The following is a 25,008-nucleotide window of genomic DNA, read 5'->3' as shown; positions in this document are numbered from 1 at the left end:
AGTACCCGTGAGTGCAGACTCTGACTATTCTGCTCAGCTTGGATAATGAGCCAGTGGCCAAAGACTTAGGAACATTGTTTTGGTAATAGCATTGGGTGCTCAAGGGACTCAAAGGGTCATATGAATCTTGTGAATGGAAAAGTCACCATACTAAAGAGCATATAAGTTTATATATGATGGGAAGAAGGAAGTATTTGTCACATTTTATAGGCAGAAAATCAAAACACACAGTTACAATATGATCACAAGATCGGTGTTTGGACCTGCATATTTAAACAGACACAATTGTTCATATTATTTTGCTGGACTTTTCATTTCTCCAGTCTAACAGTACCCAGTAACAGAATAAACTGCAGACAAATTCAGCAGTACAGATATCAGGTTTAACTTGTAATGAGCATCAGAACCAGCTTCTGTGACCACAATTTGAAGGACTAGAAAGACAATTCAGCAAAAGTTCAAGATTCCAAATGCTTTTCTTGCAAACATAAGATTAGGACTGAAGGAAATAAGCTGGTTTGCAAGTCTGCAGAATTTTCTGAGGAGCAGCAGGAATTCTAATAGAGGATTTACCAAATAGATACACTAAGACCAACTTCGTGTTTCTAAGCAATGTCAGGGATTCTCATATACCTCCATCTTGTATCATTGTACGTTTCCTTCTTCACAGATTTAGCTTCTTGCTGTTTAAAAATTTCCACCAGCAATGAAAACTGGATCTTGCTGTTCATCCAGAATCCAACATAAGCAATCCTGCTTACAAGTTCTTCCATCTCTTTTCTTAGTCTCTTCCCTTTTCCTCAGCACCTGGGTCTCCACTGAAACCAAGAAGAAAGCTTTCTCACCAGATATATTCAGATATTTCACAAACAAATCCCTAGAATTTTGATGTCTTTACACTAGTACCACTACAGCTACCTCAGGTATCCATTACATTGGACATACTCCAATTCCCAGCTTGCTCCTAGCCCCCAGCTCTCCAGGAAATAATTTTGTCCCTTCTCCATACTAAGAAGAGAAATGGCCTTCTAGGAATCAAAATCACAATATACCCCTTCAAATCAATGGCATTGTACATATGAAGTCAACAGACTCCATCATCCTACTTTGCTATCATGCAGCTGTGTCCCCTGCTGTAAAAGCCCTCAAGTACTGATTTTTCATAGTATCAATTACCATCTCAACAAAACTGAGGCTGACTGTTGGTCTCAAATATGTGACAGTACTTTGAAGATCTGTTTAAATATTTCTAACAGTGCTTACTATGGGCAAAAGCAAGCCCCATGAAATGTGGATAAACAGCATACCCTCACACACATAAAACACAAGCTGTAAAAGGTTCTTCCTAAGCTGTGCACTGAACCTTGCAGTGCCTCTGGCTCATCATTTCATCTGCTCTGCCCTGTCACTTTCTTCTGCAAGAAGTCCCTTCTTGTGGGGCCTCAACAACACCACACACTATGGTGTTCCACATTGCTTTGTGGAGAAATTAGAAACCACTCCCATTACCCTCCCTGACACATAGAGAAGGCAGCCAAAGTTCCTGAAAGTGGAAGCAAAAAGGTCGGTGTCCTGAGGGAGTTGATAGTATCAAGATTGCCTATGTGAGTGCCTGCATGCTTGAGTTGTGTAACAACCAGGGAGTGTGCTCTTAGAAGTGGTTCCCTTCCTCTGAGGAAAGCAGAACCACCCAGAGATGTTTGGATTGAGGGTGGATCTATCAGTTCTTCAGATGTTTATGGGCCAGTCCTCAAGCTGCATCCCTCAGTTTGAAAAGGTCACAGATGACATACAGGGGAATGTGTTATTTTCTATTAGTTTTGGTACTTTGGATAATGGGGTTTTTAATTCCTTTGGGAAGACACTTTCATGGCACAGAGTTATCTTCCCATCCCTTACAATAGTTGAGAAGGAATTGCAAGCATGGATTACTGGCTAGTCTGTGAACCAGGACCAGCCAAACGTGGCAGTTCGTATTCACTTGCTTGCTTTGCACACAGTTCCCAGATATCAGGAAACCCAAGAAAGAAAGTCACTTGCACAAATAAATTTCTCAAAATTACTGTAATACAAAGTCATCAACTTTCAACTCATTCAGTCATATGGACAGACATCTACAGAGCTGATATGTAACTCTCATTATCTTCCTGCTACAAATAACAGGGACCTAAAAGTCCCACCACGTGAGATAATTTACAACATAAAGGAACGTTAACACCTTTCTGTCTTCCCTGTAGGACAGAAATTACACTGTTCATCAGCAAAACGGAAAACAGGAAACATCAGTAAAACACAACAATCTTTCAAAATGCAACACAAACAATGCTATTAAAAAAAAAAAAAAAAAAAAAAGGTGCCAAAACTTTAAAGACAAATTCCTCCTGAGTAAGAAACAGCTTTTTTATTCCATGTAATGCCACCAGCTGACTAATCCTGATGATTCACTTAGGCAGGTGGAGTTAAAATAGCTTTTCAGGGAAACACTTTTGCATTTTTACATAAAGAACACTTGTACACTTTTGACTAAATTAGTGCTCAAGGAACACATGTTGAGCAGCCTGATACCAATGCTTTAGAAAATTCAGATGAATGAACCTAGGCTTTCAAAAATCCTTATACTGAAACACAGTACTTCAGAAGTAAGGTTTAGGAGACTGAATCACAACCGGTGTGATTCACAACCTTGTCATGCAACAGCCAAGTCTTAGATCAACCACAAGCAGCTGAAACTTGACTGGACCAAGGACACCTGGAAGTTCACTCCCCTAAAACACATTGCCCTATTCACAACACAGTACCTAACCTTATGCATGTATCTCCAACTCTACAGATATAAATTGCATGAAGATAGTCAGAAAAAATGCTTAGAGGTACATAATTATCTTCTCTTTATGGAAAACAAAGCGGTTTAATTTGTGTCATACTAGATATTTTAAGCACACGCTACCTTGCTATGAGCTGCAACTCTTATTATTTGTTTATGCATCAGCATTCTCACCCTCCTCACTCCTGACCCACACACCAAAAACTGAGTAGAACAGGATCACAGATTCCCAGTGCAAGTGTGCATCCCAAATAAGATGCATTGCTATATTTAATTCTTCTCTAGTTGCCAGTGCATTTCTCTGTGCTAAATTTCAACCCAGTCTCAGGACTAGGAGACCTAAGTACCTCTTCACATAAAAACTTAGTGCACTAACCAGGACTACAGGCAGTAAAGGCCCTTACTCCTCTTCTCCAAGGTAACCTAGAGAACTCAAGACGAAGCACAGACCTTCTGGGCTTCCAGTACTCCTCCTCACATGGCAGAAGTTCTAGGCTGGGAATCGCAAAGCTTCCCAGTTCTAATCAGCTGTTCTGACTTGCTCAACCCTTCATTGTGTAATAAGCAACACACAATTTCATGTAACAATTCCCATGTCCAAGGGATTACATAAAAATTTGCAATTTGCAGATAACTGCGAACACAGGCTTTATTCTGAATTGGGGTAGGCTTGAGCTAAGATTTCCTATGAGTCAGAAATACTTCAAATTAATAATGCTCAAGAATAAACACTGCTTGTAATTTGGTTTGTTAGAGCATCAGTAAGTGTTTGGGGCACTGCAAAAGGCTTCTTAAGGGTAGCACTTAAACACCCTACAAGTACAGAAAAGAGGTTGACCTCAGCAATTTAGGTTTTGTTGAATCAAAGTGTTTCACAATGCCAGAGATGGAGAGAAAAACTGTGCTAAATGATACAGCCATTATTTAAAAGATGGTGTCCTGGATTTACAGATCATCAATTCTGATAAGGGAATAAAGAATACAATCTGAGGTCAAACCAGACTGGAAAAGAAATTGCTTCGTTAGAGAGTAATATGCCTGCTGCTCCTTGAACCACCAAAGTTTTCCTGGCATTTTCTAGACAATAATCAGGATGTCTTGCTTGTTTTGAATTTGTCTGTTTATAGACAGACAACTGGTGTTAGATTATGCTTAGTCCCTCTGTGAGGACAGAGTTCCTTACAGTTACATTAAAGTAAGTATATCTAGCTTCAGCTAGATGAAATCTCAACAGCTTATGTCCTAGACCCCTCACTGTCAAATGGAGAGTCTTAACCAAACTTGTAGGAGTTGTTTAAAATCAGGTATTGGAGGCTTGCTCTCACTTATACAGCTCTAAGTACAACTATGCAGCTACAGAACAACTATAGAGCCATTCAGCTGCTCCATCCCACAGCATGTTGCTATGGTTTCATTAACTTGCAGCTGAAGCCAATACCCCAGTTCTTTAGAGCAACCCACTGAGGCTTCTTTAAATATAGGATGAAGAAAGCCTCCTCTTCTTCCAGACCTCACAAGGTCTGGAGCAGTGAGCAAATTAAAGCTCAAATGTCTCCCAAAACCACCTCTAGCCAAGCCATACAAACCAAGCAGTTGGCAATGCGGGGATCTTGTTCAAGATCTTCTGCCAAACTGAATCCTAGGAAATACTGGGAAAGAGATTTTTGTGGCAGTGTTCTTTCCCAGGATGCATTCTTGGTAGCACAGCTGATGCATATTTAGTACAATGTCAAACTTCTAGGGAGAATCAAATGTTCTTAATCAAGCTGAGATTTTCAATGGCTCTCCCTGGATCCTAACCTCCCAAGAGCTTTGTCTGCTCTCACCATGCTCATACCACCTCATTAGAGTAATATCAGGATAATAATTTACCAGGATTGCGACAAGTCCAAGTCAGTGTTTTTGGAACGCCCAGAGAAGATATTGAAAAAATGGTGAACAAACACCTTTCAAAGTGCTCATTAGGAGTGCTCTGTGGCCACTCATATTAATTTAGTTTAATATATATCACATCACAGTATGCTTTGAGAAAGCACATGCTGAAGATTTTTAAGTGCAAACAACTCTTCTTTTTTAGCAATCTTTCTTCACCTCTATTCTCTACTGGGACCTTGGAATTTTAGATGGCAACAGTTATGGAATGAGATTACCTGTTCCTTGGATTCAGCCATGCTGGAGTTTATGCAAAGGAGATCAGTCATATTGTACAATTTTCATGGGCACAGGCTTCGTGGGAGCAGTAAAGGCAGAGCCCCTTCTGAACTTTGCTGAGGGAAGAAACCCAGTGTCAAAGCCACTCCAAGTAAATAAAGTCACGTATACAAATATGTACTTCTTTGAATTTAGGGATGTATGAACAAGGTTGGTATCTCTGACACTTGCTCTTCTCTCTGCCTCAAGCTCTAGAAAACTGTAATTTCACAAGACATCGTGGTATCAGTTACCCTGGATAGAAGGCCTACCCAGGCAAATATCACAGTCAATGAAACAAGAATCTGTCCCAACCTGTACTGCAGCACAACCAGCATTTATTTAGCTTTTCTCCTGAGCACTGACACTTGGTATTTCTTACCCTGAACAAAGCTATCCAGACTGATTGACTGACACCCTCTACAGAAGAGCAGCATACATCCTGCTTATATCCTGGTGATTTCTGTGATTATAGTCTGACTTAAGAACCCATAATCTCAGTTCTAGTCATGGATCAGGCATCTCTGTGGCCCAGGAAGGCTGTTTAGTTTCTTTGTCCTCACCTTCTCTCACTGTCAGGATCTGGAGAATGACCAAGTGTTTAAGCTGCAGTTTCACAGAAACTGTTATAGAACAGCATCATCAGGCTGTACTTTTAACACAGCCTGAACCAATCTAAACTGCTGGCCACCACAGTTCTGCTCTGTCCTTGCCTCAGAGTGCCACACCCCTTCTTGGCACTAACAGAAGTGACACCAAGAAAGTTATTAATTTTCTCGACAGACCTCAGAGCAAAGATGGCACTCACTATATGAGGACAGATAAAGGCCAGAATTAGCAAATGGAAAGGCAAGGAGAAATGTGTGGCCAATCAGATCAACTTCAGTCATCACAGGAGCACAGATTTTGTAATTCTTGACTCTTATGAGCATCTGAAACATTTTTTCAAGTGCAAGTATTAGATGCAGTATGGAAAGTGTGAATGGAAGGCCAGAGCAAAGTCTCTGAATGTTTAGCTTTAATAGTGAAAACTCAGAGTTTATTGGGAAAGGACTCTTCTGCTATTCTGAACAGAAGCAGCTCTGTTGTTGCCTACAGCAGCCCTCACAGCCAGAAATGGAAGGCCCAGAAGCTGAAGTGAGGTGGCAGACAGACAAGATGGGTCCTCTAGTTGGCAGAGGACTAGAACAGAAGAAGTGCAACTTGTCCACACAGCAAGTCAGAAGCAGAGCTAGGTAGCTGCCCTTCTCTTTTCCTATGTAATCTTTAACAATTTTAGCCATTCAGTCTAACGCTTTCTAGGCTAAGCATCTGTTAGAGCTTATTTTGGCTTTGCTTCAGGTCACAGTCTTGCTCTTGGGAAGGTATTTTGCCAAATGAAATAGAAACCTTTTGGCTCCAGTGCTTGTGAGCAGATATTTAAAATATTGTTTTTGTCAAGGACAACTTCTTTTGATAGGCTGCAAAAGAGTCAAATCCAACTTGATACATTATTACAATCCCTGGAAGTTCTGGTTTGTATTGATTAAAGGGCAGTGGAAATCAAAGATTTCATTTTAATGGAGCAGTTTTTGAGCCTCTGCAGAAGTTCTATCCCAAAACCCAGAACTTGTGGTGACACAAACTGGACATTGCTTAAAACAATTAAGCACCATGTTCCCCTTGCATAGCATGTGTCCTATAATTTGACTTCAGCTGACAAAACAAATGTGTTTAGCAATAGCTAAGATACATTAAAATCAGTACTGCTATGAACCCACAGTCAGAATTATGTCTTAGGAAAAGCTTGCTATTACATAGGAAACACAATTTTAGTTCCCATGCTGAACAAAGATGATAGTGACTGAACTCTACACAACATAAGCCATGTTAAATACTGGACTGTTCTCCAAGTCACTACAGAGATAGTTGTATCTGCTTGAGTACCTCAGTTGCAGCAAAATATTGAAATACTCTTCACATGATATTGACATGCAACACAACAGGATAGAGAACTGCCATGAGAAAGCAGACTGAAAAAAAGGATATAAAAGTTTTCAAGGAAAGTGAATAAAAAGAGAACGAAGAAGTGTTCCAGCCTAAAAATGGTTTCTGCAAACCTCCAGCTGATACGGAGCCTCCTCACCTTTGGAGAGTTCTGTTATAGCTTCCGCAGTCACGCAAAGCTAACAAGCGCTTCAAGGTGAAGTTTTCCTAACTGGCTGTAGCCAAATATCAGCAGCTCTACAGTTCCTAACCAACGACTCATACATTTCTGTGAGCCTTTATATACCCATAAAAAAGTACAAGGCTCCCACAGAAATGAGAAATATGTTCCACATGTTACCTTTTTCCCCACAGCCCTCAGATTTACTGTAGATGGTGGCATGACTGATCATCTGACTACCATCTGTCCAACATCTGCTTCCTAGTGAAACCACCCTGCAAATACAGCTAGCTGGCTCTAGGCTACCAGAATTCATCATGAATACCCTGTTGTATGCTGAAGCTATCACTAATGCTGCTCCCTTAAAAAGATTCAGCATACTGACAGAGCCTGAGCTCTCTGGTGGGGGTGTGTGACAGTGATGCTATATTGCCATTAGCTTTGAACATTCAAATATGCTAACAATCCCCTAAACTCTGAAAGTAGACTACAGTAGCTTGTCTTGAAAGCCAAAAAATAAAAGCCCAGAAAAAAAACCCCAAAACACCAAAACCCAAACAAGCAACAACAAACTCCCCACAAAAACAGAATCTAAAGCCAAACCCAGGAAGCCAGGAATTACTGCAAGATTTGCAATAAAATTATGTGCTTGGCATCATACTTCTGATGGCAAGACAGTAGCATGGCATCTTACACAAGAGAAAGATTTTAGGCTCAGGACAGGTACAAACAGAGCTGAAGGTGCATCAGTCATTTTAATACCCAGAGCTTGCTAAAAATTACATTTAGGATTCCCCTTCTGTCCCCTAAAGGCATAGGTAAGTTGAGCCAAACCACTGACTATTCCTGATTTCTATCTGAACTGTAAACCCTTTGGAGCTTTATATCCTTTTGTGTCTGTATAGCTCTATCTGAACAGAAATAATATATCAGTCTGCCAGAAATCCAGATCCCCAGACTCAAGAAAGCTACTGAAGCTTTAAGGAGCCATGACCCAAATTCTGCTTGCAAAGTGAGTTTCTTGCAAACTCCCTCTAGACTCATAAATATAGTTCTGTTTCCAATAACATGATTCTATTTAATGCCTTCTGCATTTAAACCCATAATCCTTTAAAAACTTTGGGAGTATTTGAAGATATTTAAAAAAAAAAACAAAAACAAACCCATACAACCCAACCAGAAAGCAGCTGGGCATCCCTGAAGTTGATAGTCTGAGTAAGCCATAGGACAATAAAAGGCCAGACTGACCACAGTAATAACTCCCAATGCTGACTTGAAGAAATTAAAAGCAGGCCAGGAAGCTTAATTCTAAATGTGTTTTCAATTGATCTTTGTTCCTGACTGTGTTTAATGGTTAGCTGTTTGAGAAACCCTCTGGGGTTCTGCTAGTTGATTTCAAACTGGGAAACAACAAGCAGTACCACAGAGAGATAGATGCTTTTCTTTTCAAGAGAGTGAATTTAAACACTGCTGAAAGGTCACATACTACTAGTCTCAGAAAAGCAAAAAAGAAAGATTTCTAGGCAGAGCTAGATAAGAGATGTCAACAGGGCATGGCGAGGGATAGCTTCCATAAATGTACCATTGGCAGGAGGCAGCCTTGCTGGTAGCTACAGAAACAAATGAGTGGGATGACACTTCAGTGGTGAATCAGCTTGGTTTTTATTCCAATGCAAAAAAAGAGATGCAAAGGGATGTCATCCAGAATAGCAAATGGCAAATGCCAAATTTTTGAGAGAATTAGAACAGAAAATCCACAGAAAATGTAGAAACAGCTGTGGAAATTCTGAACTTCTCATGTCAAATTACACTATAAAAGCTGTGAAGTTGTAGCTGCAAATAGAAATTTAACTTTTCAAAATGGGCCTGGTAATCAAACCTGAACAGTCTAATTAAGTGTGCTTATGTACTCCCCTCTGCCACAATAACTCAAGTTGAGCAGTGCTGTGAAGACCTGTGATTCAGCTGGAGTACTGGGCAGTTGGAATCAACTCTTTGTTTGTGCAGACCAGTCCAACCAGCCTGATACAGTTTGCTCAGCCAATGCTGTATCATGCTTTCTGATGCAGAAAGGCACATTGGCAATCAGAATATAGAAGGTGAATTCATATGTCAGTGCTCATGGTATTTGAAATCTAGACAGATTGGTTAAGACAGCATTAAGCAAAGAGCAACCCTTGCAAGGTTTGATACAAGATGAAATAAAATTTTGCTGCTGCACCTGAGATCTCAGCAGCATGAACTCATCTCAGCTGAAGAATTATTTCTTATTGGGAAACAGTGTGGACACAATACTGTTCTCCTTAGGCTAGTTGAAGACTTCCTCTCTTTCCAAAGTGCACAGTGTCTAGGTCAGGAAATGCCCTCTTCAGCTGCCTCTCAAAGCTGTTTCCTCAAGGGGTCAGGTCTTTCCTCCCTTCTCTCAGAAAACTGTGCATATCCTACATATAAACCTATCCTCTACAGGATCATCAGTCATGTTTTGCAGAAGTGGAAAACTGAGATCTAAAGGTTAAATGACTCCCCCAAAGTCAGTGGAACAGACAGGGGGATAATACTATCCTAGTTGTTTTCAAGCACGTCACATTGTAAGAGCTAAAGCACTATCCAAAGTGTGTCTCTGGCATTTTTTCAGTTATATGGATGCCTTGCCTTAACATCACCCAAATGCCGGTAACAAACGCATTGGGCCCTCAGGTCTCCAGGCTCCTACACAGAAACTGTTCCCTGGATTTTATTCCCACAGCTCCTATTTCTACATGCAAATCATTATCTTCTTACCTTCTCCCTCACTGCCCACTTACTCATCCAACACATCATGATGCAGCTGCCTCAAACTGGAAAAAACCCATTGAGAGCTGTGAAGGGACAGAAAACACTGTCAGACCCTGGTGATATGAAAATCATATGTCTTCACAAAATAACATTTTTGCCATTACATATCTTGGCAGGCCTCCCTCCACCATCAAATGAAATACCTATTTTCCATTCTAGTTACTTCACTTCTGCATGCAGATTTTGTCTCAAGACACCAAATCAAATGTTTGTGCTGAATGACACAGCAAACATTGCCAGTCTCAAAAGTCTTGTTCAACACTTGAGAGGACATATGTAATTTTGGTCTGGGCTGACATGTACAGACAATGGTCATTTTGACCCATGCCATAAAGGGCACCGAGGAAAAGGACTTGCTTACTGATAGGAGAAATAAAGATGTTAAGTGATTGTATAGGAACAAGGGACTGGAAAATGAGATTATCTTCTCAACAAATAGCACACTGACACATTAGCTGTTAGAAGTGTTAGAAACTTTTAATATTTGAAACCTGCCTGTACAAGAACTTTCATACTTCTCTGCTATCAGTGGCATTACACTTAATTTTATTTGGGTGTCAGGTATTAAAGGACACAGCTCTTCTGTGTTACAAATGCTTTTAAGTCAAACAGTAGCAGCAAGTTCCCAGACAGAAGAACACTATGTTTAAGGCTGCCTGCCAGAGATGACTTATTCAAGTTGATTACATGGAAAGGACAGTAGTGCTGCCACACTTCTATCCCATACTCCCTGGGGAAGAAAAAAAGCCAAGAGTCATATGTAGGTTTTCTTCAGTTCTCACTGCAGAGGTAGGCAGGAAGAATATAATATAATGACACAAGGTTTGATCCTGCAGAGTAGTGCACCTAACTGCTTTGCTAGGTCAATGCAAGCACATTCTATCTTAATTTTAAGTACAAGCAGTATATAAAATGCCTCTCATTTGAAAGCTGACTCTCTCCATGATTTGAGTCAAAAGCAGAAAAGAATCATTATTTTAGATCATCAAGAAGCAGGAATGTCTTGAGAGTTTGGGGAGTTCACGCGCTCATCAAAAACCCAAACCACCTTTCATTGCCATATATTTCAGCAAAATTTGGGGTTATACTATCAGATCACATCTTAAGGTTGTGTAGTCTTAATATTTGTAAGTAAATTTCTCCATGACATTCCTACGAGAAACGAAGGTAGGATTTTATTAATTATGAGGAATTAAGGTACAATTACAATAAAATTAACAAATTCTACCTCATTGATTCAACCTTAATGTTACTAACTTAAGAAATAAACTGCTGCATGAAATACGTGTAATAAACACTGGTGGGAAAAGCTGTATGCACCAATTCCCACTTACGCTACTCACTTCAAAGGCGGCAGGGTGAAGTCAGCAATTAATTAGCAGCGAGCGGCTGGCAGGCTGCGGCGCGCGGGCGGCCCTCGCAGCCCCTGGCGCCGGCCATGGCCCCGCGGCTCCACCGGGCCCCGCGCGCCCTCTGGCGGCGAGCGCCGCGCATCCCCCGGGAATGGGGGCCGGCTCTCACCGGGGAAGGACCGAATTTCCTCCGACAGGCAGCACCTTCGGTAAGATCTGTCCGTGTCTGCACCATAAAATACACTGCTGGCTGCGTTTTTATAGAATATTAGGACTAGCATTTTCAGTCAGGTAACACACCCAGGAAAAGAGGGCAAGCGCACGACTGTACAGATTACAGGAGAGGCATGGTGTGAGGCAACAGAAGGCTCTTTCAGAATATCATAGAATCATAGACTCATTTACATTGAAAAAGACGTCTAAGAGGATGAAGTTCGACTGTTAACCTGTCACTACCAAGTCCACCACTAAGCCATTTCCCTAAGTGCCACATCTACACATGCTACTTCCCTGATCCAATGTTTGACAACCATTTCAGTGAGTAAATTTTTTCTAATATCCAATCTAATCCTGGTGCAGCTTCAGGTTATTTCCACTTTTAGAATAAAAGCAGTTAGCCATGGACCCCAACACTATGCAGCGATTTACAAAATTACAACAAAAAAAGCCCACTACCAAACCTACCTTCTCTTCTTGAAGAGCATGTTCCAAGTTATTACTGATACATTCCCACTAAAGCCTGAGGGGTTATGGTACTGCAACATCAAAAATCTGCCTTTCAAATCAAAATGCCCTTTACTGCAGTTTTTAAAGGTAGTTCACCCATTTTTTTTTTTTTTTGACAGATCTCTCATTGGAAGCAGTGGAACGCTACATGCAAGAACTAAATAAAAACAGCTACAGAAATAGGTATTGGGACTTATTTTGACAATTTAAAAATGTCAACACTTCTCTGAGCCAAACATTTGTACCATTTGGGGTTTAGGATACTTCATTTCCACAGCCATTCCTTAGTGAGTATGTGTTGCCATTTTCCCTTCCTCAGTGAGTAGAAAACTGACCATGAAAGTATCTGTTGCCGTACACATGCCAGCCTGCGGGCATTGCTCTCTGTTAGTTTTCACTGCAAGTTTGATTGTGTACTTTAGCTTGGATCTCTATATTTCCATATAGTGACTAAAAAGCACCAAGCCCCCAGTGTGCTATTTTTGATCACCTAATGATAACTTCCATGGCCACTCTACCTTTAGCAAAGGTATATTCTTTTATCTACATAGCATGCAACTGACAGTATGCCTCGTTATTTTTAGATGGCATTTGGATTTTCACTTTAAGCGTTATCTCAGTAGTCCTATGTGTCAGTGTTATTTCTCTGATAATTAAGGTGGCCCCATAAAACATTACACAAAAGCAGAAAAGGGCCTGAATTCTTTTTGCTGAAATGATGAGGCTGAGTCAGCTGATGCATTACCCTGGGAGCTGGTGGCTGTCAACAGCTGTCTTTCATCTACTGGCAATCTCAGATGCATCAGTATCTAAGACATTTGATGAAGAATAAATAAGGGAACTATTATCTTTTTTTTAATAGGAAAAAAACAAAGACAACCCCCAACAAACAACCCAACCCCTCACAACCCAGAATCTGAAACTATTGCCCATGACTGCATCATGTAGAACTCCTGGATAGAAGGCAGAGCTAATGGATCCTTGCATGGTTTAACCCCAGGCAGCAGCCAAGCAGTGCATAGCCTCTCACTCACAGCTCCTACAATGGGATCAGGGAGAGAATCAGGGTAAAAGCTGGAACACTCATGGGTTGAGATACAGCTTAGTAGGGAAAGCAAAAGCCACACACACAAGCAAAACAGAACAAGGAATTAATTCACTGCTTCCCATGGACAGGCAGGTGTTATGAAGCTGAGTAACGCAGAGTCCCCAGGCAGGTGCAAGAGAGAGCCCTTCATTGCAAAACCCAGGCCTTTTTAAGCAGTTAGCCCCCTATGAGGTACATTCCATTTAAGCCCAACAAATGTAATTCAACCAGCAGCCATAGGCCAAAATGTGAGCACATAATGGCTGTATAACTTGTTTTCCTGCCTCCAATTCAGCTGAGTCACTTTCCCATAGTCCTTTTCTACTTAGCCAAGTAGCAGGCCTGAGCCACAATTTTACAAGGATAGCAAAGGCCTTCTTTTATTAAGGTTTTACCTGCAACAGGCAGGTGTTCAGCCATCTCCAGGGAAGCAGGACCCCATCACCTGTACCCATTATTTGGGAAGACAAAAATCATCACTCCCAAGATTCCCCACTTTATATACTGAGCACGATGTCATATGGTCTGGAATACCCCTTTGGTCAGTTTGGGTCACCTGACTGTGTCTTCTTCCAACCTTGTAGACAGAATGTACAACAAGAAACCTTTCTTATAATAAAGGAATAAAAATACTATATTCAATCCCATGAAACTAACCAGATAAAACTGCATCCTGAAATGATGAATCAAATCAATTGTAGATATTTCACTTTACCTGTAATGCAAGATAACAAACTTCCCCTAGAGCAAGAAATTATGTTCATTTCAGTAATACAAGCAAGATAAGAAGACGGCTACTGATACAGAAATTGCACATCACCAGTGAAATTGCAGCTGACACAACAGCAAATGCAATAATAATGACTCAGTCACAATCAAGGACTATAAAGAGAAAAATTACAACAGCAGAGCTTGGAGATAATTATATTCATCATCAAAATCAGATGCAGGGAAACCTAGCAAGGGACACTGCAAAATCAGAAGGCCCTGAGTTACCATGCTGATCCATGTACACATGAGAGTGTGTTTTCAGTGTCCCTCTAGGCAGACAAATTCTACTGCAGCGGGGTAGTATCTGAGTATCTTAATCATATCAGTAGATGTATGTCAAATTTTTATCAATAGGCACCATGATAAATGTATCTACCCTCCTCTAAAAGTTGTTGTCATCACAGGGGTTCCATGCTGTTATCGCCTTATCACAGAAGCTCCATACCTTCTTGGCACTTTCGCACAGGCAGCGCCTTTCTTCTTCACAAAGCAGCCAACCCACCCCAGCTCCCTTCTTGACCAGCCACCCCACCCTTTTATAGCTCTTGTTCTCATTGGTTACACCTGTGGCCTGTTAAAGTCAGGCCTGTTCCTAGTCTTTGATAATTGGCCCAGCTGCAACTCCTTAGGGGTAAGATTACTTTCTACACTATCCTTATTTTCCTATATTCTGTCCCCTACAAAAAGTAACCTGATATTTTGTGAAATAATATTAATTATAAAGGTCTTCATTTTTCAGCAGCCATTTAGCAAGGAAAAAACAGTTTTATAGCTTGAACACATCTTCTCCAGGCATGATCACATGATTTATTTTCTTATCATTAGGTTTATACAATCTTTGTATTGAGTGGGCTTTGTATGAGCTAACCACTGATCTTGGACTTTTGAGATACAGGCTATCCACCTTCACTCATACATACTCTGGCACCCTGTGCAGCAACTGGACATCAACAAATTAAAATAAGGTTATCACAGTTGCCAGTTTTGAAGCACAACTGCTGTTTCATATTAAGTTGCCCAATTTTAAGGTGAAAACATAAAAGTATAATGGGCTCTTATAGAGCCTTGCTTGCTCCACATGACTCTGCAGCTGACTATGTCAAATTAAGCACCAAGCCCAGTTTGATGCAAGCAAGAATGAGATCAAACAGCTACTCTCTAACAAGAACACCTCGCACATTAGGACTCCTCAATGACACATCAAAGCTCTGGGAACAGAAACGTTTTAAAGCTTCATGCAATTTCACCCAGCCACACCTACAAGAAATGAAGGCTGCACGGGGAAAGCCTAAGAATAGGAGATCCAGTTTTTACTGGTACACAGACCTGGAAGTGCTTTTATGAAGAGATAAAATCTGTTCATGCTCCCATGCATTAGCTCTCCTTTGCAGTTTTGAAAGGTGTTCCCCACTTACATAAGAGAAGCAAACTGCTTCCACATAGGCAGAACGTGTGATCCTTTTATTGAGGTGTTCTTTTATACTCGGGAGCCTTCTTCAATGACATAGTTGAAACTGCTCATTTACTGATGACGTTCAGGCCTCAATTAATGAAGCAGAGAAAACTCCAAAAGCCATCTGTCATGATAAAATTGTTAACAAAGAGAAAGCAAAATTTGGAAAGAATCCAGTCCTCTTAGCAGCTATTGAAAGCATGTATGTTTCATTTCACAGAATATCCTCAGGTGGAAGGGGCCCACTGGTCCAAGAGTCACACCATGTGCCTGAGAGCAGTGTTCAAACCCTTTTTGAACTCCGTCAGGCTGGTGCTGCGACCACTTCCCTGGCGACCCTGTTCCAACCACCCTCTGGGTGAAGGGCCTTTTCTAATATCCAAACTACGTCTCCCTAACACATCTTCAGGCCGTTCCCTTGGCTCCTGTTACTGTCACCACAGACATCAGTGCCCGTCTGCCCTCACGAGGGAGGAAGCTGTGGGCTGCGATGAGGTTTCACCACCTCAGCGGTTCCTTCCCCGCCCGCACAGCGGCGCTGCTCGGGAGGAAACCCACGGGCACTACAAGCGCCAGGCAAGTGGCATCCAGTAAGTGAATTTGCTGGGCAGTCACTAAACCTTGGACAGGGGCAACCAACATTTCCTCTCGACAGAAAACTTGAAAACCATTTAGTCTTCTATTGAGGCAATAAAGACTAACAGCACTTGCTCGTCTCACAGAACCAAGACCCCAAGGGCTGCATAGCCCCGCATACAGCACTACTGGAGCACCTCCCCCGGGCACCGCACCGCCCAGCTGCGTTTGCAGCGCCACCACCTGAGAGCCGTGAGGCAGCCCCGGCCGCCTGCCCCCTCACGGCGCCCCGAGCCCCGCGGCAGCAGCGCTGCCGTGCCCGGCCCGCCCGCACGAGGGCGCTCACCCGACCCTCCCGGGAGCGCGCAGCGCCACACACCAGGCACGACCCCACCGCCTCCTACGCAGCGCTGAGCGGCATCTCCGCAGCCAATAAAAGGCCTCAAAGACGGGCGGAGAGGGCGCTGCTGGCCAATAAGAGAGCGGAAAGTAGGGAGGCGGGGAATGCGACAGCCCAATTGAGGAACTTTCTGGCCCTGGGAGGGTGGGAACAAGAGAAAGGTTCAGTAACAGACGGTGCGCGCTTCCTCCAATCAGAACGTCTCCCCTCATCAAGCGCTCCGGATTGGCTAACAGAGAGCCTCAGCTCGTCCGCCTCGCCAATAGGAAAGCAGCGCTGCATGACAGACGTTCGGCTCAGCCAATTACTGTCGGTACGGAGGACCCAGCCTCTCTCTCTTGCAAAATGGCGGCCACAGCTCCCAGTGCAGCTCCTCCCGCGGCCGCTCCGCCGCAGAGTCCGACGGCGGGTCCCACCGCCCCGGCCGGGAGCGCTCCCCCCGCGGCCGCGCCGACTCCGCCGGCCGCGCCGGCCCCGCCACCCTCCGCGCCACTGTCAGCCGCGCTGTCGGGCCCCTTTCCCGGCGGCCGCGTGGTGCGGCTGCACCCAGTTGTGCTCGCCTCCATCGTGGACAGCTTCGAGCGGCGCAACGAGGGCGCGGCGCGGGTGATCGGGACGCTGCTGGGTGAGAGCCGCCGCCCTGCCCTGCCCGCCGCGGCCTCGGGGGCAGCGCCCGGCCCCCCTCCGCGGCGCCCTCCTTACACCCTGTCCTCCCTTCCTTCCTCTCCCTCCCGCAGGCACCGTGGACAAGCACTCGGTGGAGGTCACCAACTGCTTCTCCGTCCCGCACAACGAGTCCGAGGATGAGGTACGGAGGCGGCCCGGGCGGAGCCGCGCTTCTCTCGGCGGGGCGCGACCCCCGCGCTCTCGCTGCTGCCGGCCGGTGCCCGCGGTGCCCTCCGGGCTAAGCACCCTGTAACCGGCTGTCTCCCGTTCCGCAGGTGGCTGTGGATATGGAGTTTGCCAAAAACATGTATGAGCTCCACAAGAAAGTGTCTCCTAGCGAGATCATCTTGGGCTGGTAAGTCCTTCTGCAACAACATGCAGGTCGTCCTGTTGATTCCTTAAACTACTTAAAATACATAATTCACTTTGTCACAGATGGAAAAGCAGAAGCACTAATGCCTGTGACACTCATACCTTGCAACTCTTGTTACACAGTCAGTGGTAAAGCTCCTGAAGCTCATGAAAAGAAGAGACAGTATTGGAGACTTAAAGGGTTTGGTTTTGTTTATGTTTAGCAAGGTACCACAGAGGAGTGATGTGTTAGAGAATGTGAGTCCAGCTTTGTAAAAGAACTTACTTCCTGTAATACAACCTGTACCATGGAAGTTAATTGGTTAGAAAGTAGGGAGAATACAAAAGAGGCTTTTAATGTACCAAAGGTGTCAGGAGGAATCACTGATACCACTTTGAGTACTTAGTTCTCTGCTGGAAGTAACCTATGTGTGGGACGTGAAGCAAGATCAGTACGGTGTTATGGGAACAGAGTCTGTGTCTGTGTGGCACAGTGTGTTTATCACTTTTTATGCCTACAAAATGGTTTCATTTTCTTTTTGTGTAGCAAGCTTCCTCAACAGCGTTCTTATGGCACAGCAGAGTACAGTTCCAGTGGCAGGAGTTTGCCTGAGAATGTGAGATGCTAATTGTAGAGCAGTTAAAGGAGCTAGATTAACGAGTTAGACCTCCCACAGAGGGATGTGTGATTTGTGGATGAGAAAATTCGTCCAAGTTTGTTTGGTATGCTTTGACTTACATAGATGGAAAAAGCTAGTCTAGAACACACTGACACATAACTGAATATTGGCTGCCTGATGTGAATTTACTGATGTTTTATGGCTGGTACTGCAACACTGGCCCTGTGCATATTTTGGACATGGGTGTGCTCAGCCTATGATTCCTACAATTTTAGGGACAAGTGGCCATAAAGTAAAAAATGCTCCGTTAAAACACTTCTGTTTAGTATGCTACTACAACTCAGTCTTTGGAAATTGGTGGTTAAGGATACAAACCTGTTAAATACCAACAATACAAAACACTGGCACTTGAATGTTGGAAGGATGGCTCTTCACCATGTGTTCTTTTGAAGGTATGCAACAGGTCACGACATCACAGAGCACTCAGTCCTGATCCATGAGTATTACAGCCGGGAAGCTCACAATCCAATCCACCTCACCGTGGACACCAGTCTCCAGAATTCACGCATGAGCATCAAAGCCTATGTCAGGTACTCTGGGATTTCTGGGAGGGCAGCAGTCTGAGTTACTGAGAGATGCCCCATCAGGGTAACAAGGAATGCAGTGGGGTGCAGTGTCCTTTCTTGGACAATATTGTGCAGTAGTTAAATGTAGTGGTGAGCCAGGGATCATGGCTTACTTCTCATTGGAATGTCTCGACCATTGTATGTAGCCTTAAAGACTTCATTAACTAGAACCTCATTGGGGTGGGGAATTGTGACTTAATTAACAATTTTCAGAACATCTTTGGGACATCTCACATGGTTCATGCAGCTGGCAGTAATGTCACTAACTTCTATTACACTGACTAGCCTGTAGGCACAGGGCTTTATTGCTTGGCAGTGCGCTTACACAAGTTGGAGGATAAGTGTGGTTAAAACAATTCAAACAGCATCTTCTTGATGGGTCTTTATTTCCTTTAACCCCATCATTCTTATCAATCAACAACAGAGATTAAATATTAAGAAATTAAACTCTTCCACCTCACTGAATTCCTCCCACTATTGGCTGAGGAGCTCTGCTCTGTAAGGAAAAAACCCTTTTCTTTGTAGAGAAAGTACTGCTTCTTGACTGTGCATCTTTAAAATGGGAACTGTTCCATGAGATCTTACTTAAACCTAAATGGACTCAAGTCCTTAGAATAATAGGTATAATAAAGGTGTTGACAGTGATTTATACTTGAATTTTGTCATATTGCTCATTGTTTCAGTCAATTCTTAAAGCATGAAGTATTTCAGGATGGAAGAGCACTTTCTCTAAAAGCAAGAAGGTACATTGGTTAAGATGATAGTTCTTCATGCATTCATGGTGACGTCAAACCAGCTAGGAGTAGTCCTGGATGAAAAAGAGCAATTAATAGCATGCCAGAACTGGTTTCCTGTCCTCAGTTATCCTTGGGTCTTAAAATTGCTGATTTTAGTGAGAATGAGCAATGTACTCATGTTCACGCTTTAGTGCTAACAGAGATCTTTGAGATGGAAATCTCTTCCTTCCTCCCTTATATATGTCCATGCTGAAGACATTTTGTTGTTCTCTTTTTTTTCCGTAGTGCCCCAATGGGAGTCCCTGGTAAAACTATGGGCGTGATGTTCACACCACTAACAGTGAAATATGTTTATTATGATACAGAGCGGATAGGAGGTGAATGCTTTCTTCCTATTTTGGTTATAACCATTGTTGTGACAATGTTCAAATGTTTCTTTTACCTGATAAAACTGCCATTCTGGGAGTTTTACTGGTAATCAGACTGTCTTGCTGAAGCTGACCTAAAAAATCTTCAACAAGTTAAGGGTTTAAACTGCTATCTGTGGCAGTCAGTTTTTTTCACTGATCCTCCTTTTGCTTTCAGTGGATCTTATCATGAAGACCTGCTTTAGCCCCAACAGAGTGATTGGCCTGTCCAGTGACTTGCAGCAGGTGGGGTCGGCCTCAGCCAGGATCCAGGACACCCTGACCATGGTGCTGCAGTATGCCGAGGACGTGCTGGTAAGGCCAGCTTCTGTCAGCCAGGAAAAAGTCTGATGTTAACTTGTGCATCTGGGTTTTCTTTTTATTATTTCTCTTTCTGGGCCATAAACTTTGTTCCACTTATGCTGAAGTGTGTTTTTCTTTTGCTTAGTCTGGCAAAGTGGCTGCTGACAACACTGTTGGGCGCTTCCTGATGGATCTTATTAACCAGGTGCCAAAGATTTCACCAGAGGACTTTGAGACCATGTTGAACAGCAATATCAATGTAAGATCTTAATTAATTTTTTCTATGCCTTGCTAGCAATTTTGAAAATTTTTCATACAGACATAAATTTGTCTATGATCTGTCTTTTTATACAACATGCTAATAGCTAATATAGCTTTTTTATTGTCAGTAATTTGGTGTTTTAAGGGCTGAGGGGTCAGCATAATCTTGCAAGCAACTGCAGATAAAAGTATTAATTTTTAAGGACTTAGGAATTTTGTAAGTCATCTGAAAACCAGTACCAATTCTTCTTTCATATTGATTGGACAGTATGAATTACCAAACTTAAAAAACTTTTATTTCAGCAATAACTGGTGGCTTGCCAGATTCTTTTGCCCGAGCTGGAGTTCTGTCTGGATATCACTTACAAACATGAACAGGGTTTTAGCATGCTACCTGATTTCTCTAACAGATTTTTAGAAAACTTAAGTTTTTGAATGTGTTGTTCAACCACAGTCTGTAAGACCAGAACTAATTTTTAATTTTGCTTATACCCTTTGACTTCTCTGGTTAACATGGGTGAACTCAGAGTTAAAATTTCACAAGCAGTGTTTCATATGCCAGTAATACCAAAAGCTTCCTGCAAGGGAAGCATTCTTCAGGGTAGGACTTTCAGGACTAAGAATATTTCTTGTAGCTGATTGTAAAATGCTTTACAGATGTTAAAAAAATCAGCTAATGAGCTGTAATTTGTTAATATTTCTGATCACTGGTTTTTCCCCTCCCTTTCAGGACCTACTGATGGTAACCTACTTGGCAAATCTCACACAGTCACAGATTGCTCTCAACGAAAAACTTCTGAGTTTATAAAGAAACTTTTGCCACCCTACACTTTAAGGAGCCTGAAGAGTGAGCAGATACACTTTTCTGTAGTGTTAGAAATTTCCTTGGACTGTAATTTAATGACCTACATGGCTTGGTTTACATCGTTATTTCCATTGCTCTGAAAAGTCCCTAACATGTTGTAGGAAATGAATGGGAGCAGCTGCAGTTCCGTTGAGCCTGGTATTTTAAAATGGAATATGAAAATCTTATGTCTTGTGGATTTGTCTACTTGTATAACAAAATACAACTTTATTGTAAGAATGTATTTGAAATAAAAGTTCCATTGCAGTGGCAACAATGGCTTCTGTCAAGAAAAAAACTTTCTCATTTTTTGTGTAATGAATCCATTTTTGAAAGAGGGTGGTGGGGTAAGATGGCATCAGGAAAGAAAGAGTGGATGGGAGTGAAGTCCCGTTCTTTGGAGGTTTTTTTCCAACTGCTAAAGCACACTGAATGTGTGGGGATTTGTGTTGCATATAATATGCTTTACCATGAAGGACTGCAGAATAGTCTCTGGTTCATTAGTGGTGCTGTGTATATCCCTTCAGCAAGGTACTGACAGACTACGGGACAGTAAATTCAGTTTATGGCATCACTTCTATGCATATAATTATTTTCTGATTGTTTGGGAAAGGAAGTAAGGGTCAATAGCATTAGCCCCTCATAAAAGGGGAGTTCAGAGAATTAAAGCCAGCAACTGAGTTCATGGTGAAAGAGTTTGAAAAGCGTTTGTGGCTAAACAAGCTTGGCTACTGGAGTTTCCATCTTTGCCAAAGAAGAAAAGGACAGCAAAATGACAATCCATGAGATACGAGGTTAAAAGTTGGGTGTTGCCAAATAGGAATTTTCTATGTCATAATGCTGTACTGCTGCTAATATTATGTGAAGAGAAACCCCATTTTCTCCCCAAGATATGTTTCATGTTAACTAAGTTCCAGCTGGAAGAAAGCCAATACAAATATCAGCTGTAACTTTGCACAGTCTCTGCCAACAACGTTACCTTTAGAAGCTGTCTTACAGTTCAGCTGTGCTGAGGGGGCATCCCTCTTCTACTACAAAACTGTTCTCACCTTACTAGGGACTGTAGTTTGGTGAATGAATTTGAAATTGAAGTATGCAAAGAGAGTGTTCTCCAAAACTGGTAATTTGCCAGCTAAATCCAAGAATAAGACTCAGATTACAAATCTATAGATCCTATATTGGTTGTTCCAATCTAGAGGGTTCTCCCAGTGACTCAATGCTAAATTCTAAGTTCTAATTGCAAGGTCAATGTAAGTGAAAAGCGAAGGTCCAGAAAAGATCCTCATCTCATTGAAAATGTTATTTGTGAGCATTAAATAAGTATTAAAACTCAACTCAGTTTTTTTATTAGTCTAAATAAAAATGTTTTGCTTTCCTTTTTTTTAAACTTAATATTCTTAAATTCAGCCATTTAATATTTCAAAATTTTCATATCACAGTGTTTTTTGAAGGAAGTTTTGACATGGCATCAAGTGGCAGAAAAGAGGAAGCAGCAAAGGTGGACAAGTCTCTCAATTATTGCAAAGAAGTTGTGTGGAGAGGGAGGGAAGCAAAATATTCTTTCCCTGACCTCTCCTTTGCAGGAAGCTCTTTGTCATTCCCTGTTAGGAAAATGGAGAAAACATAAAAAGAAAGCTATTCGGCTTTTAGAGTGTTAAAAATCAATGTTGTTTTATAAGCTGGTGTGCATAAAATGCAAAGTTCCAAGAAGAACAATTTGTGATCATTGTGGAATTTGCCAGTCCTTGCAAGTACTGAAGACTAATAATGAAGATATGTGATAAGGGACACACACATTATGCTTTGCTCTGACACCTTCCCAGCACAGTAAGACTGCTATGTTTCTTATAAAAATTAATACTTTCAGGATAAACTATCTTATTTATAATTTATATTTAGGGAATGCCTTCATAAATATTTAGAAGGAGGCGGTAATGGTCCACTATTTTTTAACCGATGAGACTTAGCAGAAAAAAATTCTATATTGTTGGGAATGACAAACCTTATTGTTATCTGCAATTTGAAACTTAAATCCTTGCTGCCAGATTAGCAACTTCATTTGGTGATTATTTCCATGTACTGGGATGAAGGTCACTAAATTTGTGTTTTCAGTTGAGTCACTTCAGTTTCTTGGCAGAAAACTTAAACCTGCTGCAAAGAGGAGGCAGTGTTCTGGTGTGCAGTTTTGTGAACCTGTGGACATACACCACCTCAACCTGAAATTCACAGGTTCAATCCTAATGATTAAAATTGATGTGAAAATGTTAGATACACAACCCTTCTAGAACAGTTAAGCAGAACAAGCTGCTGTTCTCCTGTGTTTTGAGGAAGGGTGAAGCTTCAAGTTCCTCCCAACGGAACCAGAGACTGGTTGGCAGCTCTGTAGGGGTTGTGTGAAACCCCGATGCTCAGAGCAGGGCGGGTGGAGCATTCCATGACTCACAGGCAGTGATTCCCTGGAGCAGCAAACCAAACCCAGGGCCCCTCCTGCCTCCTGAAGCGGCTGAACTCGCTCTGCTTCCCGCACAGAGAAGGTTACCTCAACAGCTACTGGGACTGCAGTCACAAGGCAGTCTAACAGGAGAAGTGGTTTTAGTACATAACGTTGACTTGGGCCACTGCAGTATCCTGTGGGTTTGTTACACTTCGACCTATGGTTCAAAGCTGACCAGTTCTTACAACAAACTTGGGGGAAGTCTTTGTTTTTAATTTAATTATATTGGCTGGAGTAGAGCACCAAAAGTAATACTTTCTATTACTTTAGTGGGAAACAATATTCCAACAAGGACACATAGAGAAGCAGCAATGCTTTAGCTGCCTACATCACCAACAATAAATTCTTCTGGAAAAAAAGTTTTGTTTCAGCTCTTTTGACAGCACTCAGCACAACTACCTAGTTGAGCCAAGTCATTCCAGACCAGAATTCTGTCCAGTACCATGTCCTAGGATCAGATGCAAGAATATTACAAAAGAGAAGAACAAAAGTTTGTCTCTCCATAAACTTGAATTTTCTAATAGTGAGAAGCTGCCTTGACTCTGCATGGGGTTTTAGAAGCTTTCCTAAAAGTGTGGGCTGTAGCTATAATAACAAGCCAAGGAATTTCCCAAAATACAGAGTGAAATTATATGACCACAACGGTTCCATTGCACGCTTTAAAAAAGTAATTCCAAACATTCTCCTTGATATGTAAACATTCAATGCATTTAACAGATTCTTCAAATACATGTAATTTTGTTAAAAATGCTTTCTTCTTCCTTTTACACAAAAAGAAAGGAATTTATTTTAAACCAAATCTTTCTTTTCTTGAGTTGCTTAAGTCAAAACAGTCCACTAAATGAAAAAGATAAAGAACTGTGTATTTTATGAATGTACTTGGTTCCCATGGAAACAAGGATTAAAATATATTCCTGTCCTGAAAGAAATGTGCTTAACAGGTGAAATAAAGTAGACATGAACTCGGAGCGTCAGCTGAAGAATGCTGTGAGGATTAAATTCTTAAAGCCACTCCTGATGTGTTCTGGGTAAACAAGAGAGAACAAGCCCAATTTTCCTGGATAGGTAATGTATTAGATTCATGTGGCTTTAGGTGCTCTTCATTTGAAGCAAGCAAGCATGGTAAATTATTACCCAGCTATTTTCTGCTGTCTGCACTTCACGCTGTTTTATGGACAAAGAGAACACTGGTTGTTATTTCATCTAGAGCTGAAGTGCTGCACCAGGTTACAGGAAGGAACCAAAGCTTTTTGCATTGGAATGGTCTCTAAACTGCTAACATGTTTGTCATAAACAAACAAACAAGAAAAGGGATATTTTGAATAACCTCAAGTAACTG

At 41.9% G+C, this 25,008-nt stretch overlaps 1 protein-coding gene across 1 annotated transcript; it reads left to right on the top strand.

The window, feature by feature from the left end:
• Positions 1 to 16,679: 16,679 nt before the first annotated feature.
• On the top strand, positions 16,680 to 21,463 carry EIF3F (eukaryotic translation initiation factor 3 subunit F). The gene is made up of 8 exons (XM_030951613.1): positions 16,680 to 16,985; positions 17,098 to 17,168; positions 17,302 to 17,381; positions 18,450 to 18,587; positions 19,646 to 19,737; positions 19,946 to 20,082; positions 20,216 to 20,329; positions 21,062 to 21,463. Exons 1-8 carry the CDS (start codon positions 16,706 to 16,708, stop codon positions 21,137 to 21,139), a joined length of 990 nt encoding a protein of 329 aa, XP_030807473.1. The 5' UTR covers positions 16,680 to 16,705; the 3' UTR covers positions 21,140 to 21,463.
• The last annotated feature ends 3,545 nt before the right edge of the window (positions 21,464 to 25,008 follow it).

Source organism: Camarhynchus parvulus, chromosome 6 (genome assembly GCF_901933205.1).
Source record: "Camarhynchus parvulus chromosome 6, STF_HiC, whole genome shotgun sequence".
NCBI lineage: Eukaryota > Metazoa > Chordata > Aves > Passeriformes > Thraupidae > Camarhynchus > Camarhynchus parvulus.
This window is presented reverse-complemented; position numbering and strand designations above follow the sequence as displayed.

Excerpts from the sequence above, each read along its gene's own strand:
- EIF3F (XM_030951613.1), top strand. The coding sequence starts at position 16,706 with ATGGCGGCCACAGCTCCCAGTGCAGCTCCTCCCGCGGCCGCTCCGCCG. Across the intron at positions 18,588-19,645 it reads AGCATCAAAGCCTATGTCAG|TGCCCCAATGGGAGTCCCTG; the intron begins GTACTCTGGGAT and ends TTTTTTCCGTAG. Across the intron at positions 20,330-21,061 it reads TGTTGAACAGCAATATCAAT|GACCTACTGATGGTAACCTA; the intron begins GTAAGATCTTAA and ends CCTCCCTTTCAG.